At 45.0% G+C, this 18716-nt stretch overlaps 1 protein-coding gene across 1 annotated transcript in view; it reads left to right on the forward strand.

Moving 5' to 3' along the window:
• AGPS (alkylglycerone phosphate synthase) overlaps positions 1 to 18716 on the forward strand; it is a 177821-nt gene that overhangs the window by 30788 nt on the left and 128317 nt on the right. The window contains exon 2 of the mRNA XM_044304288.1: positions 12754 to 12843. Coding sequence (XP_044160223.1) covers positions 12754 to 12843 — 90 coding nt within the window. The remainder of the gene's footprint in view (positions 1 to 12753; positions 12844 to 18716) is intronic.

An 18716-nucleotide genomic window follows, 5' to 3' on the forward strand; every position in this document is an offset into this window, starting at 1 on the left:
TTTTTACCAGCTCTGATCTGTTGAGACAGGGACTCCCTTTATGGATCTGAGGTACATCATTGAACCTGTAGCCACTTCACATTTTGTCCGTCCCCACATTCTGTACCCCTACTAGACCTGCCATTCTGGAGATGCCCTCTCCTAGTCGCCCAGGCCTTGTCTAAGTGCTTCCAATACATCAATAAGGGTAATAAATGATGATGAGAAATCTGATGCATCGATGGACACTTTTATCTTGGGCCTCATGCACACGACTATTGTTTTGGTCCGCATCCGAGCCGCAGTTTTTGCGGCTCTGATGCAGACCCATTCACTTCAATGGGGCCGCAAAAGATGTGGACAGCACTCCGTGTGCTGTCCGCATCCGTTGCTCTGTTCCATGGTCCGCAAAAAATATATAACCTGTCCTATTCTTGTCCGCGCTTTGCGGACAAGAATAGGCAGTTATATAAAAGGCTGTCCGTGCCATACATGTTTGGCGGACCGCAAAACACACAACGGCCGTGTGCATGTAGCCTTACTTTGGGACAGATTTTTACACTGGAACTGTGGTACAATTTCGGCATAAAACTGTGTGTCTTAGGCCGTGCCCGTTTCCTGCAAAGACACACCACTTCCTGTCAAGCCGTGTCCTCTTTTTGAGCGAGTTAAGGGGAACATTTGGAGAAGACCATTTTTTAGGCAGATTCTACACTCGCCTAAAGAATTATTAGGAACACCTGTTCTATTTCTCATTAATGCGATTATCTAGTCAACCAATCACATGGCAGTTGCTTCAATGCATGTAGGGTTGTGGTCCTGGTCAAGACAATCTCCTGAACTCCAAACTGAATGTCAGAATGGGAAAGAAAGGTGGGCTACAGCAGCAGGAGACCCCACCGGGTACCACTCATCTCCACTACAAATAGGAAAAAGAGGCGACAATTTGCACGAGCTCACCAAAATTGGACGGTTGAAGACTGGAAAAATGTTGCCTGGTCTGATGAGTCTCTATTTCTGTTGAGACATTCAAATGGTAGAGTCCGAATTTGGCGTAAACAGAATGTATCCATCATGCCTTGTTACCACTGTGCAGGCTGGTGGTGAGGGTGTAATGGTGTGGGGGATGTTTTCTGGGCACACTTTAGGCCCCTTAGTGCCAATTGGCCATCGTTTAAATGCCACGGGCTACCTGAGCATTGTTTCTGACCATGTCCATCCCTTCATGACCACCATGTACCCATCCTCTGATGGCTACTTCCAGCAGGATAATGCACCAGGTCACAAAGCTCAAATAATTTCAAATTGGTTTCTTGAACATGACAATGAGTTCACTGTACTAAAATGGCCCCACAGTCACCAGATCTCAACCCAATAGAGCATCTTTGGGATGTGGTGGAACGGGAGCTTCGTGCCCTGGATGTGTATCCCTCAAATCTCCATCAACTGCAAGATGCTATCCTATCAATATGGACCAACATGTCTAAAGAATGCTATCAGCACCTTGTTGAATCAATGCCACGTAGATTTAAGGCAGTTCTGAAGGCAAAAGGGGGTCCAACACCGTATTAGTATGGTGTTCCTAATAATTCTTTAGGTGAGTGTAGGTGCGGACACATTTGTAAATCTGGGCCGTTGTTTATGGTTAAAGGCTATGGACACCTTTTCCAGCATTTTTTTTTTTCATTATGGCTCATTTTGGGCTACAAAATATTTTTCAGTTGGTCCATATTAAAATTCTTTGTACAGCTATTACTTTCAGTACATTTGCAGACTCGCCCCCTCTCTCTGCTTCACACCGAATCCTTCAGTGAGCTGCTCTGACGGCTCGATCTGTACTCCTGTCTCTGAACTCCTGACAGCTCATAAATACTCATTATGCTAAATTTGTAGCAGTTTGAAGGATCATAACTTAAGTGAGTGTTTATGAGCCAAGGTTTTATGCCTAGCATCAGGATACGCGCGTGTGGATCACCTCTGATTGCTGCCTGTACATGTGTGGTGCGGCAACCACAGATGGGGCCCGGCAATTAGCACGGATCCACATCCTGATGCCGACCTGCAATGTTATGGACAGTCTTAGGGTCTTCACATCACTGCTATTAATTTTAGAGGAGGGGGTTAAAGGGGTTGTCCCCAAGGCCATTAAAAATCTCAGACAAGCCCCCGATTGTTGTAAAATAAAAATGCTCTCTCATTACCTCTTTCTCCAGCGCTGTTCTCTGTGCCGCTGGTCCAGTCCTCTGTCCACCGCTGCTTTAGACTGCAGCATTGACGTGCAGATATACGGCACAAGACCACTGCAGCCAATGCCTGTCCTCGGCAGTATCCTATGGATAGGCGCTAAAGGCTTTTCCTGGGACATCCTTTTTAATATTGTAAATTAATAAAGAAATGGCAGTTCTACTTACCTGTGGAGGTAACTGTCTCTTTATGAGTATATTATAAGGGCGCCTTCACACGCATCAGATTTAGTTGCATAAATTTCTTTGGAAATTTTCAAGAAAATGATTTTTCATTTACTTGAATGGGGTTTGCAGAAATCCATCTGCTTCCCACCAAAACATCCTCATTTTAAAGGGAACCTGTCATCTGGATTTTGGGTATAGAGCTGAGGACATGGGTTGCTAGATGGTCGCTAGCACATCCGCAATACCCAGTCCCCATAGCTCTGTGTGCTTTTATTGTGTAAAAATACGATTTGATACATATGCACATTACTTGAGATGAGTCAGAGCTTGAAATATGACTCTTCTCTGGTCACACATATAAGATATGACTCTTTTATGTTAATTTGCATATGTATCAAATCTTTTTTTTTATTTTTTATATTATTTTTTTTTACACAATAAAAGCACACAGAGCTATGGGGACTGGGTATTGCGGATGTGCTAGCGGCCATCTAGCAACCCATGTCCTCAGCTCTATACCCAAAATCCCGGTGACAGGTTCCCTTTAAATGAATGGAATTGATGTTTAATCACAGAAAATTTCTGCAACAATAGGCCCCATCAATGACCGTCATTAGTGCAACACAGCATCCCCATAGTGTAAGTGCAAGAGCTCGAGGGTCGTAATGTTTCCAGCTTTTAAAAAAAAATCTGGCGGCCTTCTGCCTTGTTGTGGGCAGTACTTACCCCCAATGTGCTGCTGATTCCACCGTCTCTGTTGCGCTCACACCTGGCGTTGCCGTCTACACCCCATAGCTCTTGAGCCTCTTTTTCTCCGCGCGCTGCACTGTCGTCCTGACGTCACACAGCGTCAGGTCATAGTGCAGGTAAGCACGCAGTCGCGCACTATGTCCTGATGATGTGTCAGGATACAGTGCAGCACGGTGCGGGCCGGCGGGTAACCACGGAGCCTGAGTAATAGCAAGCGCTTCACTCACGCTCGGTGGTTATATGACACAAACAAATCCTCGATGCAAAAAATTTGCAGTCCTAATCTACGCTGAAGCTCCGAGTTAGGCCTCATGCACACGGCCGTGCCCGTACTAAGGTCCGCAAACAGCAGGTCCACAATATGTGGGCACCAGCCCTGTACACACCGTATCACGGATGTGGACCCATACACTACGGAGTGCTTCCATCTGGTTTCTGTCCGTGCCACCGCACCGCAAAAAAAAAAACATGCTCTATTTCTTTGTGTGGTGCGGACGGATCACAGACCCATTTAAGTTGAATGGGTCTGGATCCGTTGTGGCAGCCGCGCAGATAGTGCCGTGCATTGGGGAGCGCAAATTGCAGCCCCCAATACACGGAGCAGGCAGGGCAACGGCCTGATGCCGGGACATTGAGCACTGACTGACAGTAAGTCGATCAGCACTTGTTTAAAGGGAATGTGTTACTGGCATTTTTTCCTGTCCTTTTTAAAACTAGTTAGCGACACGTATCCTTCTTTTCTAGTGTTTTTTTTTTAAATTAAAATTCCTAACCAGGGTTATGGGGGCAGCCATCTTGCCTGAGCTGTACTTAAAGGGAACCTGTCACCAGGATTTTGTGTATAAGGCTGAGGACATGGGCTGCTAGATGGCCACTAGCACATCCGCAATACCCAGTCCCCATAGCTATGTGTGCTTTTATTGTGTCCAAAAACTGATTTGATACATATGCAAATGAACCGGAGAGGAGTCCTGTATGTGAGATGAGTCAGGGACAGGACTCATCTCAGGTTAATTTGCATATGTATCAAATCGTTTTTTTTACACAATAAAAGCACACAGAGCTATGGGGACTGGATATTGCGGATGTGCTAGCGGCCATCTAGCAGCCCATGTCCTCAGCTCTATACACAAAATCCTGGTGACAGGTTCCCTTTAACAGCATTTAGAGAGATGCTTTACAGCAGCCACCATGGGCCATTGACGAGATGGACTGGGGCTGACCTCATTGACTTCTTTGGGAGGGTTTTCTAGGCGTGCTGCGTGACCTGTGCAGAGGTCAGGAGGGAGCAGATGAGCTGTGATATCGCCTATTGTGAATGGTGGATCCTGTGTTATCTAAACATCGAAGATATCTGCTATTGTAGTCCTGCCTGCGATGGTAAGCAGATAACTGCTGTAACGTGATCTGTACAGACTAAGAATTGTCGCCTATTAGGCTGACTAGACAGTGCGAAAACTTCAGGATTTTTTTTATATATACAGTAGATATTAACATGGAAAAGAAACCACCAACATTTCTTCAAAAATGTTAAACGTCAAAACTTGATTCTAATGTTGTCATTTTTTGTCGGGACTTTCCCTTTTTAAAGGACCTTTTACCTGAACCGATACAAACTGCATGAGGGCCCAACAGCACAAGAAGGATCATTTGTATATTGTTGGCAGCATATCCCTTTTTACAGGGGGACGTGTGAATGACAAAGAATTTGGGGGGGATTCGTAAAAGAGTCAGACTTCAGATGAGCGTTTCTAGGGTTGTACCAGTTCCTGCAGGGGCGGCTCCTGTCTCCGCCGGACTGGAAGCGTGACATGCTGTCCACATGCTTGTCATTGCAGCTAGTCAGTGGCCTCGGTCTGTGGGAATTCTGAAGTGTTTTTTTTTTTTTTTTTTTGCCATTTTCCTTCACTTGTGGTGGTTTTTGGGTTCCTTTTGGATTTTAACATTTTCTTCACACTTTGGCTATGGCTTTTTTGTTTTCTGTAGTTTTTGTGCCATTTCTTTAAAAAAATAAAAAAATTGTGTTTTTTTTAACTTTCCCCTAACAATGGCTTTCGTCATTGTGATCTGTAGTACAGTGACAAAGGGGAATACACTTTCCTGTTTTAAAACTTGTGGCAAAAAAGCCACAAAAAATGAAGTAAAATTATACACCGGTGTGTACATCCATAAAAATGCGTATTTTTGGTCTTAATAAACCACATTTATACATGAAGAAAACCTAAAGAAATGTCTAGTGTATAGCAGTATAGGCTATTGAAAACCTATGTGTGCGGATGAGTAAAATGTATAATTTACTTTAACAAACCTTTTACTGATCGGCAGGACGGCCTTATTGCCTCCTGTACACACAAAGCCCACGCTCCGCGGTCTTGGAGAGTCTTATAGTGGGAGGCGATGCCTCTGTGTAGTGGACTGAACAATGAGTCTGTGGGGGGTTCAGCAGAGACACACAGTGCAGGAGGAATTAGTAGTGGAGTAATGCTGCCATCTAGTGCCCAGTCATATGAAGTGCTTTCTTTTTTTTTTTTTTTTTTTTTTACCATTCAGAGACAGTCATTTGCATGTGTCAGTGGTAATAAACCCCCAGCCATAATTATCGCAGTTGGCCTATAAACCGCGCAGAATGTCATCAGGTAGAACAAGTACTGGGTGTGTCTGATCGGACGCCTGGCACCAGTCGTGTGCATGGGTCATACCGAGGTGCAGTACCTTGTGTGACCTTACGCCTTTGGCGGTGACCTTATGCCTCAGAATAGACCTCAAGTAGCAGCGATCAAAGACATCAGTGTTCTTGCCAGTCACAAGCCGGGATATCAAATGCAGCAGTCACGCTTTAGTGGTGTCTGGGGGCGTCACGTTACTGTTATGTGACATTTGCTGAATCAAAGCAACTTGTAAACCTCCCGACTGTTGAGGAACTACAGCTCTCAGCTGATGGAGCATGCTGGGAGTTATAGTGTGCAGCACGCCAGCTACACTGAATCCTGAACGTTTTGCTTCAATTACATTTAAAGTGACCAATATGTAAAATGATCATAATTATTATTATAATGATTCATATCAGGCCTCATGCACACGACAGTTTTTTTTTCACGGTCCGCAAAAACGGGGTCCGTGATCCGTGACCGTTTTTTCGTCCGTGGGTCTTCCTTGATTTTTGGAGGATCCACGGACATGAAAAAAAAAGTCGTTTTGGTGTCCGCCTGGCCGTGCGGAGCCAAACGGATCCGTCCTGAATTACAAAACGGATCCGTTTGATGTTGACACAATATGGTGCCATTTCAAACGGATCCGTCCCCATTGACTTTCAATGTAAAGTCTGGAGTTCTTTTATACCATCGGATTGGAGTTTTCTCCAATCCGATGGTATATTTTAACTTGAAGCGTCCCCATCACCATGGGAACGCCTCTATGTTAGAATATACTGTCGGATATGAGCTACTTCGTGAACCTCAGATCCGACAGTATATTCTAACACAAAGGTGCGTTCCCATGGTGATGGGGACGCTTCAGGTTAGGCTACTTTCACACTAGCGTTCATAGGTCCGTTCGTGAGCTCCGTTTGAAGGAGCTCACGAGCGGACCCGAACGCCTCCGTCCAGCCCTGATGCAGTCTGAATGGAGCGGATCCGCTCAGACTGCATCAGTCTGGCGGCGTTCAGCCTCCGCTCCGCTCGCCTCCGCACGGACAGGCGGACAGCTGAACGCTGCTTGCAGCGTTCAGCTGTCCGCCTGGCCGTGCGGAGGCGAGCGGATCCGTTCAGACTTACAATGTAAGTCAATGGGAACGGATCCGCTTGAAGATGTCACCATATGGCTCAATCTTCAAGCGGATCCGTCCCCCATTGACTTTACATTGAAAGTCTGAACGGATCCGCTCAGGCTACTTTCACACTTAGAATTTTTTCTAAGTTATTAATGCAGACGGATCCGTACTGAACGCTAGTGTGAAAGTAGCCTTAGAATACACTACAAACTTTGTACAAGACTGCCCCCTGCTGCCTGGCAGCACCCGATCTCTTACTGGGGGATATGATAGCACAATTAACCCCTTTAGGTGCGGCACCTAAAGGAGTTAATTGTACTATCATATTCCCCTGTAAGAGATCAGGGCTGCCAGGCAGCAGGGGGCAGCCCCCCCCCCCCCTCCCCAGTTTGAATATCGTTGGTGGCACAGTGTGCCCCCACCATCGCCCCCCCCTCCCTCCCTCTATTGTATTAAATCGTTGGTGGCACAGTGTGCCAACCACCATCGGCCCCCCTCCCTCCCTCTATTGTATTAAATCGTTGGTGGCACAGTGTGCCAACCACCATCGGCCCCCCTCCCTCCCTCTATTGTATTAAATCGTTGGTGGCACAGTGTGCCAGCCACCATCGGCCCCCCTCCCTCCCTCTATTGTATTAAATCGTTGGTGGCACAGTGCGCCAACCACTGTGCCACCAACGATTTAATACAATAGAGGGAGGGAGGGGGGCCGATGGTGGTTGGCACACTGTGCCACCAACGATTTAATACAATAGAGGGAGGGAGGGGGGGCGATGGTGGGGGCACACTGTGCCACCAACGATATTCAAACTGGGGAGGGGGGGGGTCTGCCCCCTGCTGCCTGGCAGCCCTGATCTCTTACAGGGGAATATGATAGTACAATTAACCCCTTTAGGTGCCGCACCTGAAGGGGTTAATTGTGCTATCATATCCCCCTGTAAGAGATCGGGTGCTGCCAGGCAGCAGGGGGCAGTCTTGTACACAGTTTGCAGTGTATTCTAACTAGAAGCGTCCCCATCACCATGGGAACGCTTCTGTGTTAGAATATACTGTCGGAAATGAGTTTTCACGAAGTGAAAACTTAGATCAGAAAAAGCTTTTATGCAGACGGATCTTCGGATCCGTCTGTATGAAAGCAACCTACGGCCACGGATCACGGACACGGATGCCAATCTTGTGTGCATCCGTGTTCTTTCACGGACCCATTGACTTGAATGGGTCCGTGAACCGTTGTCCGTCAAAAAAATAGGACAGGTCATATTTTTTTGACGGACAGGATACACGGATCACGGCCTCGGCTGCAAAACGGTGCATTTTCCGATTTTTTCCACGGACCCATTGAAAGTCAATGGGTCCGCGAAAAAAAACGGAAAACGGCACAACGGCCACGGATGCACACAACGGTCGTGTGCATGAGGCCTCATTGTGTTGTGTCTGTGTGTGAGAGAGAGAGATGTGAGTGAGAGAGAGAGAGATGTGAGTGAGAGAGAGAGAGATGTGAGTGAGAGAGAGAGAGATGTGAGTGAGAGAGAGAGAGATGTGAGTGAGAGAGAGAGAGATGTGAGTGAGGAGAGAGATGTGAGTGAGAGAGAGAGAGATGTGAGTGAGAGAGAGAGAGATGTGAGTGAGAGAGAGAGAGATGTGAGTGAGAGAGAGAGAGATGTGAGTGAGAGAGAGAGAGATGTGAGTGAGAGAGAGAGAGATGTGAGTGAGTGAGAGAGAGAGAGATGTGAGTGAGAGAGAGAGAGATGTGAGTGAGAGAGAGAGAGATGTGAGTGAGAGAGAGAGAGATGTGAGTGAGAGAGAGAGAGATGTGAGTGAGAGAGAGAGAGATGTGAGTGAGAGAGAGAGAGATGTGAGTGAGAGAGAGAGAGATGTGAGTGAGAGAGAGAGATGTGAGTGAGAGAGAGAGAGATGTGAGTGAGAGAGAGAGAGATGTGAGTGAGAGAGAGAGATGTGAGTGAGAGAGAGAGATGTGAGTGAGAGAGAGAGAGTATGTGAGTGAGAGAGAGAGAGAGTGTGAGTGAGAGAGAGAGAGTATGTGAGTGAGAGAGAGAGAGATGTGAGTGAGAGAGAGAGAGATGTGAGTGAGAGAGAGAGAGATGTGAGTGAGAGAGAGAGAGATGTGAGTGAGAGAGAGAGAGATGTGAGTGAGAGAGAGAGAGATGTGAGTGAGAGAGAGAGAGATGTGAGTGAGAGAGAGAGAGATGTGAGTGAGAGATGAGAGAGAGAGAGAGATGTGAGTGAGAGAGAGAGAGAGATGTGAGTGAGAGAGAGAGATGTGAGTGAGAGAGAGAGAGAGATGTGAGTGAGTGAGAATTTGTCCTTATTGTTTATTATGAGGACTGGTTTTGACTCTTCACTTCGTCTTTAAGGGCAGGTTCACACTTAGTTTTTTGGAGGCAGGTTTTTCAGCTGAAGCCATGAGTGGATCCAGCAGGACGGAGAAGTCCTTCCTTTATTTTTACCATTCCTTTAGAATCCACTTCCACTGCCTCAAAACCTCCTTGTAAAACCTCAGTGTGAACCTTCCCTAAGACTTATTTCACACGCGCGATATGTGGTATGGTCAGTGTGTCCGTTTTTCCTGTGTGGATGCAATCAGTTTTTGATGCGTTTTTCATGCGAGTGAAAAAAAAAGTTCAAAATCTCCTAGAAATTGTCAGTGAAAAACGCGTTGTATCCAAATCTGTTCCCTTTTTTCACGCAGTCTTGGTCCTCTAGAAATGAATAGGACCTGACATTACATGAAAGATGCCCCTTTTTCCCCTGAGATGATCGGTGATGACGCTCATGTACACAGATCCATTGAAATGAATGGGTCAGGACACAGTCTGGAGACTGTCCGCTCGCATCGCGCATCGCATCCAGACGGAAAACTTCTAAGACTACTGCTAGAAGTCACGCCTGTCCTTTATACTTTCTCTCGTTTTGAATTCGTCTTCCAAAACTGCATCAAGAAACATTAACATACATGACTCAAAAAAAAATTCCCACGTTTTTTTTTTCTTGTAAAAATGACACGAAACGTGTGCATTTTTTTCAAGACTTTTAAGAATTTTTTCGTGTGGCTTTTTATTTTTATTTTTCTAGCCACGTTTTACTTGCTTTTTCCCCCAACTTTTTTTTTCCTCTGTAGAAAAGTCTGTGGATAAATGGCAGAATACGTGCCACGCCTAGAGCATGCTGCGGTTTCCAGAAAAAAGAAAATGGTAAAGGAGCAAAAACCACCAGGAAACTTGTAAAAACATCAATATGTAAAAAGAGGCAAAGGAGACTGTCTTGAAATACCGCGCAAAAAAAAAAAATCCGTGTTTATAGGGCATTTTCTAATTTCCTAATGATGTGGCCGCTGCACTTTTTTTTTTACTCTAGGAGAACACGGTAACCAACAAAAGCACCGTTTTTGAAAGATGATGTCATGTAAAACCTCTGCGATTGACGCTGCAGGCCACAAACCTCCGCCATGTGTCATTTGAGGAATCGCCCACAATCATTAACCCATTTTTTTGGACTCTAGTTGATAATTTTCTGGCGGGCGAGTTACAACACCTGTGGAAAGCCGTAAACTGTTCTAAAGTTGGGGGTCAATGGTTTAGTTCCTAGAAAATGCTGCTAGAAATTTTTAAAGCTTGGTCCCTCCTGACCCCACGGATGTTTGCAGGTTGTAGTATCAGTCTGACATTACATCAGGGGGTTGTTACAAGCTCTGGTGGGGGTCATCTGTTATGTAATTTAGTAGTGGGGTATATAGCACCGCAAACGTGTGTGTGTGTATATATATGTATGTATATATGTATATATGTGTGTGAGATGTATTGGTGGAGGAAGTCTTCCTATTTTATGTAATGATATAATGCCTGTCATTCTGCGCACATGTGATGAAAGGACAGGAAATTCAGCCGCTTGTGTTGGGATGGAAGTGCGCTTATACTGCCCCCTTGTGTCCACAATAACTATTGGCTGCAGCAATAAAACTGAGCAAATAATATCAATTATGTTTTTATATTTATTACATATATTACATTAAATAATTAAAAGAACAAATACATTCTAAAAATAAAATGTTTGTCTTGAAAAGGTCCAATATTATGTTTTATTTATTTATTTTTATTAGGGGCTGTTCACATCTCATTTTTTTTTATCTACATCGAGCAAATAGTAAAAAACACATTGAAACGTATCCCTCGAAATACCTGTAGACTATAATTGGGCAAACATGGTTAAAAAAGGCAGACTTCGTTTGTCACAGTTTTTTTGTACATTTAATTAATTTTTTATTTATTTTTTAATTTTTGAAGGACAGCCTAGTGTACCATACCAGGCTTTTCTGTCCTGCAAAGGAAAAAAATAAAAATAAAATATAGATTTTTTTTTTATTGCACTCAGTCTCAAATATATCTATTTGTTTTCTAATGATGCCTTTTTAAGTTATTTTTATTCATTTTTTTAATAAAACAGTTTTCACAAAACATACTTAAAAAAAAAAATTTGCAGGTTTTTATGCGTTTTTTTTTCTTCATATAAACATACAACAAAGATGTGAACAGCCCCTTATTTGTATTTAATTTTTTAAAAGAAAACATAATATACATTTTATTTTTTATGACACCTGTGCTCAATAATGAAATGCCATTCACGTAGTTAAGCTGAGTAAGACACGGACTACACAAAATATGTGTAAAGTCAAACTTCTTGAAAACGCCACCTCTTTAGGCCTCATGCACAGGGCCATGGTTTCGGTCCGCCTCCGAGCCGCTTTTTTGCGAGTCGGATGTTGACATATCAGCTTCACCTGGGGCCGCAAAAGATACAGATAGCACTCTGTGTGATGACCGTTTTTGCACGTCCGTTCCGTGGCCCCGCTAAAAAAACAACAAAAAAAACAGACATGGCTGGTCTGTTGAGGGCCAGACGTTCCATTCCGCTAAATGCGGAATGCCTACAGCCAGCATCCATGTTTTGTGGACCTCAAAACGGACACGGTCGTGTGCATGAGGCCTTAGGAAGATGACCTCTTTATCCAGACCAGATTTTCTGTGACGTATTGTCTCTTCCACGGTGTACTATAAATCTACTCACCATCTTCTTACTGTAATTTTGGGTGGTCGTCTCAAAGAGGTTTCGCTGTGTTTCAGGCGTATGGGAGGCTCGCACAGGCCAAGTGCCCAGCCAGTTGTTATAGGCCAGGAGCTGGACGCCACTATCATATGTGCACTGCACTTCAGCGCACCGGTCCGGCATCTGTAGACTGATGTCGCTGGACAGGAAAACGTAGCATGCAGAGTTTTTCTGTTGGGCGCAATTTGACATCCGGGGTGGTAAGGGTTGTATCAAATGTATGTGAACTATCCCATAGAAAACCATCGGTTCTGGCTTCAGTACCCCTCCCGACGTTTTCTGCATCACTCCAAAGGGGAAGTGAGCCGGATCACCAGAGCCACTGTGACGCGGGCCTTCAGTTTACGTGTGTGACAGATTTAAGCTTTTATACGTGCTTTTTTTCCCGTAGGTGTCACCTTAAAATCTAAAGTGCATTTTACAATGTACAGCATACAAAACACGTTTTTTTGGGGGGGACTTTTTATTTTATTTTTATTTTTTCCGACCACATCATGCTCTGGGTTTGGTATTTTTTCCCTGGGCATCTCTATATCTAATGTATCAATACAAGCTCATGTACAAAATGTCAGAACACGTGATCAGTGCTGCTAAAAGGATTGAAATGCGTGGTGGTTGCGTGTAAAGGAGTTCTTCCATAAGTATACAGACGTAGACGCGCGTGTGACCGTGTAGTCCTATGTGTGACATGTTTTTCTCTTTTTTTTTTTTTCCCCCCTGAAGACAAGAGCTTCTGAAGTGGAACGGATGGGGTTACAACGATTCCAAGTTCACGTTCAACAAGAAGGGCCAGGCCGAATTCACCGGCAAGAGGTAAGAAAGAAAAGGGGAACGGGTACTGGCGACAATGACATTACTACGGAATTTAGAAATGAACTTTGAAGAAATTACGGTTTTTTTTCTTGATTGATCGTGGTTGAGATCAGTAGATGTGATGTTGACCGTTCCTGTAAAGGAAAAAGCTGCTTCAAATCTTGCGCTTTTAGGCCCCTTTCACACGAGCAAGTATTCCGCGCGGGTGCAATACGTGATGCGAACTTGCGAACGCACGGAATCTGGACCCATTCATTTCAATGGGTCTGTGTACATGAACGTTGGTTTTCACACATCACTTGTGCGTTGCGTGAAAATCGCAGCATGTTCTATATTCTGCGCTGGCCCCATAGAAGTGAATGGGGCTGCGTGAAAATCGCAAGCATCCGCACTTGCTTGCGTTTTTTTTAACGGATGGTTGCTAAGAGATGTTGTTTGTAAACATTCAGTTTTTTAATCACGTGCGTGCAAAACGCATTAAATCGCTTTGCACCCGCGCAATAAAAGCTGAACAAAACTAAACTAAATGAACTTGCTTGCGAAATTGTGCATTTTTCAATGAAAGCATCCGGACCTAATGCGCTCGTCTGCAAGGGGCCTTAGCGTCTTATTCAGACTAAATGTAATTAATTAATTGATTGATTTCTTCTGGGATCATTGGTTGTTTATATCTGTTAATTATTTGGTCCATTTTGTTTATCAAATGTAGCAATTAGTCAAAAGGGAAAAAAAAAAAGGTCCTGTTATTAATGTAGGAGCTGCTGCTTTCACTTAGAAGGAACAATTCCTCCCAGTGCCTGTAGATGGTGCTGTAGTACCAGCAAGCCTCCCTTTGCTGAAAGCCAGACCTTCAAATGGTTAAATTGTGCAGGCGGGCATATGTAAATCCGTTTGCCAAGTCACACATGACCGTATCCAATGGCGGGGTGTTTTTATCTGGAGCTGACGCCCCCTAATCCATCATTTTGGACGGCTGGTGACGCCCTTATTCCGGGAACCAGCCAATCCTGAAGCACCGCACAGTTGGTGGAGCCTTGTGTAAACAGAGCATGAGCCCTGCTGGAAAACATTTTAAAGGGGCGGGCGTCCTCTTTGACATAGACACCAATCCTTTCTGGGGGAGAGAAGAGAAATAAAGGCGCTTGGATAGCAATCCCCTAATGTTGTGCTATCACCATTGCTCTTTATGAAAAGTCATGCCAAGTAGTTAGAACGTAGCAGTGGTGAAAAACTCGTAGTCCCCGCCGCCGTGTAAATCTGTCATCAGGGGGTTACATTTGCTGCCATTGTGTGCAGAAGTCCCTTCCATCACAGCTCATTTATTTCTTTATTCTATCAGGTAAAGACTTTCCCCCGCCAGAATTTTCTAATTTTGAGATTTTTAATAATAATAATCTTTATATAGCGCCAGTATTCCGCAGGGGATCATAGATAACATGGCAACAGGCAAGTCAATAATTACAAGAGGAATGAGGACTCTGCTCGCAAGAGCTTACAATCTATGAGGAGTTTTATATACTACACACTGCAGCTGCGGAAGATAGGTCATCAGTATTTGGTCTCATCCTGCTGCACCCTCGGCAGGGCCAGGGGCGATCGCGTTTCCACTGCCTGGCCCCGTCAATCAGTGCAGAGAGAGCTTGGCAGCAGAAGACATCTGTGTTGTTCCTATGTTCATATGTGCCCGCATTGCTGAGAAAAATTATGTTTTAATCTAGGCAAATTGGCCCCTAGGAGCAACGGGGGCGTTGCCATTACACCTAGAAGCTCTGCTCTCTCTACAGCTCCCTCTCCACTTTGACAGGGCGAGGCAGAGGAGACGTCATCACACCTGACCCTGTCAATCTGTACAGAGGACGCGGCCGTTGCAGAGAGCGCAGAGCCTCTAGGTGTAATGGTAACGCCCCCGTTGCTCCTAGAGGCTCATTTGCATATATTTAAACCTCATTTTTTCTGAGCGATGTGGACACATATGAACATGGGAGCAACACAGACGCCTTCAGCTGCCAAGTGCACATGTAACAGGTCAGCCAGTGTCATAGGTACAAATCTGCTGACAGACGCCCCTTAGGGTCCATTCACACGTCCGCAAATTGCGGATATGCAAAACACGGACACCGGTCATGTGCGGCACTATAGTAGTAATGCCTTTTTCTTGTCTGTATTTGCAGACAAGAATAGGACATGTTCTATTTTTTTTGCTGGGGCTGCGGAACGGAAATGTGGATGCTGACAGCACACTGTGTGCTGTCCACATCTTTTGCGGCCCCATTGAAAATGAATGGGTCCACATCCGTTCCGCAATTTTGACTATGATATTATGAGTGCGGGACAATAACCCCCCGGGCAGCCCGATGCGCACAGCATCATAGTAACCTATGATGCTGTGCGCACGATCAATGCCGCTCCAGGACATATGGCCCGCTTACAGACCGTATGTCTCGGAGGGCATACGGTCATATGCATGAGCGCTAACACTTATGATCTGCTAGCAACGATCATTGGAAAACGCATTGCATCTGGACTGCTTCCGTTTTCCATGCAAGCCCCATTCAGAGCTGCTTGAAAAACGCGCAATATAGAACATGCTGGGATTTTTCCTGAGCGCAGAGATGATGACCCATTGAAATGAATGGTTTAGGGTTCACTACGCGCATCGCCCCTGGACGGTAAAACTCGCTTGTGTGGAAGAGGCCCTCAAGGATTTCCTGAGACGTGCCCGTGTTCCCAGCATGTGAGGTCCAGCATATTGTGCTCAAATCCTCCTGGAAGAAGGCGAAAGACGTCCGCCGCGGTCAGCAGAGATCTATATGCCAGCGGTAGCATTGTGTAGTGCGTTATCGGCCAGCTTTATCTGCAGGCTGGGATGAATGATGGGAACAGCGCTCTGATTGTAATTGCTGCATTTCCCGGCCTGGTGGTAGCAGAATATTCCCAGCGTTTACTGCTGGCTGACGAATCAGCGAAACCACCCAATAAATAATCCGCATCTGTTCTTCACATGCTAAGCGCCTGGCGCTCAGGAGATAAACCCCAGACAATATTCTCTGTGTCCACCCCGAGCACCTTGTCTCTCGGGGGTCTGGAGACAATAGACGTGGCATTACACGCTATATCTCGGCAGGCAGGAGCCAGCGATGCACTCTTCGTGTTCATTAATTAATAAGTACGTCGGCAAAACAAGGGGCGTTAAATCAGCCAAACGACCTGCAAGGAGTAGAGTGTCTGCGTGCGGGGGGCCCACCTCGTGTGCAATAGGCACATCGTGGAAATACTGATTCAGGGGCCACCAGGGAACTGGGTCCCTGCTAGGATTTCAGGCAGTATGAAAGTTCTTCTTTAGGGGGCCCTGCACACAAATTTCTGCGTTTCTGCATCAAACCCGCACAAAATATCCGCAAGCTTAATTGACATCCTGCAGAGTTCTAAGTCTGCACGGCGGGTGATACTCTGCATGGGGAGAAGCAAAGTGTAGATGAGATTTGTTTGATGGGGTACTGTACCGCGCCGCGGGTTCTAAGAATCGTCTCTGAAAAAACACGTGTTTCTTGGTGGTCCAAAAATAAGGTGGCGAAAGAGAATTTTTTTATTTTCTTGTACCCCTGATATCTAAAATTAGCGTAAGTGGTGTATTTCTGCTTTTCTCTATTTATTTATTTTTTTTATTTATTTTTTTTGCGGTAAAACCACCATCTTCAGATGTTGGCAGAAGGTCTGTGGGAGATGAAACACTGGACAAAAACACGTTTTTATTCATTAGGTGGTGTGTGTTTTTTTTTGTCTTTCCGCAACATGGCTTTTTTTCAGGTGTTTTTCACGTCACTTTCTCTGTAGAGAAAAATGCCAAAGAGGGGAAAAAAAGGAACATTAAAGGGTATATTTTTTATTTTTTAATCCTCTATTTGATTCGAGAGAGTCGGGTCCCACACTCAGGACCCACATCTGTTAGCCAAAGTGTAGGGATGAGCGAACTTCTGTTTTAGAAGTTTAGGTTGGTGTATGGTCCAGAACGCAATTCTGCGATGACCCCCAACGCGAACTTCTAAAGCAGAAGTTTGCTCATCCCTACCAGAGTGGCTTCAAAGAATGTATTACCCTCTGGAGGACTTGAGACTGTGTAATCCTTTCTTTCCCCTGTGGTGGCGCTGCAGGAAAATTGAACACTTGCTGCCAAGGTGTCTGGTTTATACTTTTATATCCTCTTTTGACTTTAGTTAAGAAAAAAAAAAAAAAAAAAAAAAAGGAAAAAAAAAAAAGAACACCATTAAAGGGGTTCTCCGGGATTTACATATCGATGACCCATCCTCAGATCAGCTGCTTGAGGAAGCACCGCAGCCTTCTTGCAGCTATCCAAGCACAGCGCCGTAGATTGTATTGTGGTTGTGCTCGGTATTGCAGCTCAGCCCCATTCACTTCAATAGGGCCGAGCTGTGTCCAGGCCATGTGACAGATGAACGTGATGTCACATGGATTAGGAAGAGGCCTGAGTACAGCTGATAGGTGGGTGTCTGACACCCAGGACCCCCACCTCTCTCATATTGATGACCTATCCTGAGGCTAGATCATCAATATGTAATTCCCATAGAACTCCTTTAAACACTGCTCCAAGCTGGAGTATGTGGGGAGGCGTGCGAGGGTTCCTGGGTAAAAGCCAAAGTGGAGGCTCTAGTTCATTAGGGCTTATTGCTCTTTTTCATGTGTTCTTTTTAAGGGAGGTCTCCTCCTGCAGATAACGGCAATGTAGAATAAATGGTCAGTCAGCCAACATATACAGGTCATGGGCACACTGGGTTTAGTAATTACTAATTTTAGATTAGAATGAATTTTTATTGGATTTACACCAAACATGACATTAAAAGGGTTATCCAAGGCTTGAAATGCCCCCCTCCTGGCCGGGCCCCTCACACTGATTTTACTGACCTGGCTCCCTGCGTCGCTCCTGGTCCCCGCACGGCCAGCTCTCGTTCCCATCACTGCCTGGCAGTGCCCGCTACCAACGCGCTTTCAGTAGCAGCAAAGAAGAGATGTTATCCAGGCGACGTGGGTGTTTCTGTGGCCCTACAGAGCCTGTCGGCATAGATTGGACAGTGTGGTAAAGCCCAGCTGTCAATTTTCATACATTTCTAGGAGGAGTAATAGAAGGATTTTACAGTTTCAAGTTTTAAGGAAAGTCTCTCAAATGGTGATTTAATGGGGAATGCAATCATTTAGCCAAATATAAATGTCAGGAGTGGTGGCAGGTCCTCGGCAAATTCCACTTTTTCTATATTCTAAACTATTGCATGTGATGCTCTTCTGTTATTCCTTCTCGAGCTGTATGGATACATTAGATACAAGTAGGCGTTTCTATGCCCCTACACAGCCAGAGCCTGTCGGCACATATTGGAAAGTGTGGTAACGCCCACTTATCAGAATAGTGGTTTATTTCCAGGAGGAGTAACAGAGGCATTTTTATGAGTTGAAGTTATAAGGAAAGTCTCCAGAATAGTTTGTTATTTAAGGGGGAATGTGAATATTTAGTCAGTTGGACAAGTCGGGAGATGTGGCAGGTCCTCTTTACATTCCACTTTTTAGACATTCTGAACTATTGGATGTGCTGTTCCTCTGTTATCCCTCCTGGATATCTATGGATGCGTTCAATCCAAGTGGGCCTATCCAAGTGGGCCCCTACACAGCCGGAGACTATCAACATAGAATGTGTTAAGACCCACTTGTCAATTTAGTGATGCGTTTCCAGGAGGAGTAATGGAGGAATTGCTTAATTTAGCATTTTTTAACAGGGAATGTGATTATTTAGTCCGGCATGTCGGGAGTGCTAGTAGGTCCCCTTTAAACTTCCCCTTTTCAACATTCTGAACTATTGGATCATTTTT

The sequence above is a fragment of the Bufo gargarizans genome, chromosome 8 (assembly GCF_014858855.1).
Source record: "Bufo gargarizans isolate SCDJY-AF-19 chromosome 8, ASM1485885v1, whole genome shotgun sequence".
Classification (NCBI taxonomy): domain Eukaryota; kingdom Metazoa; phylum Chordata; class Amphibia; order Anura; family Bufonidae; genus Bufo; species Bufo gargarizans.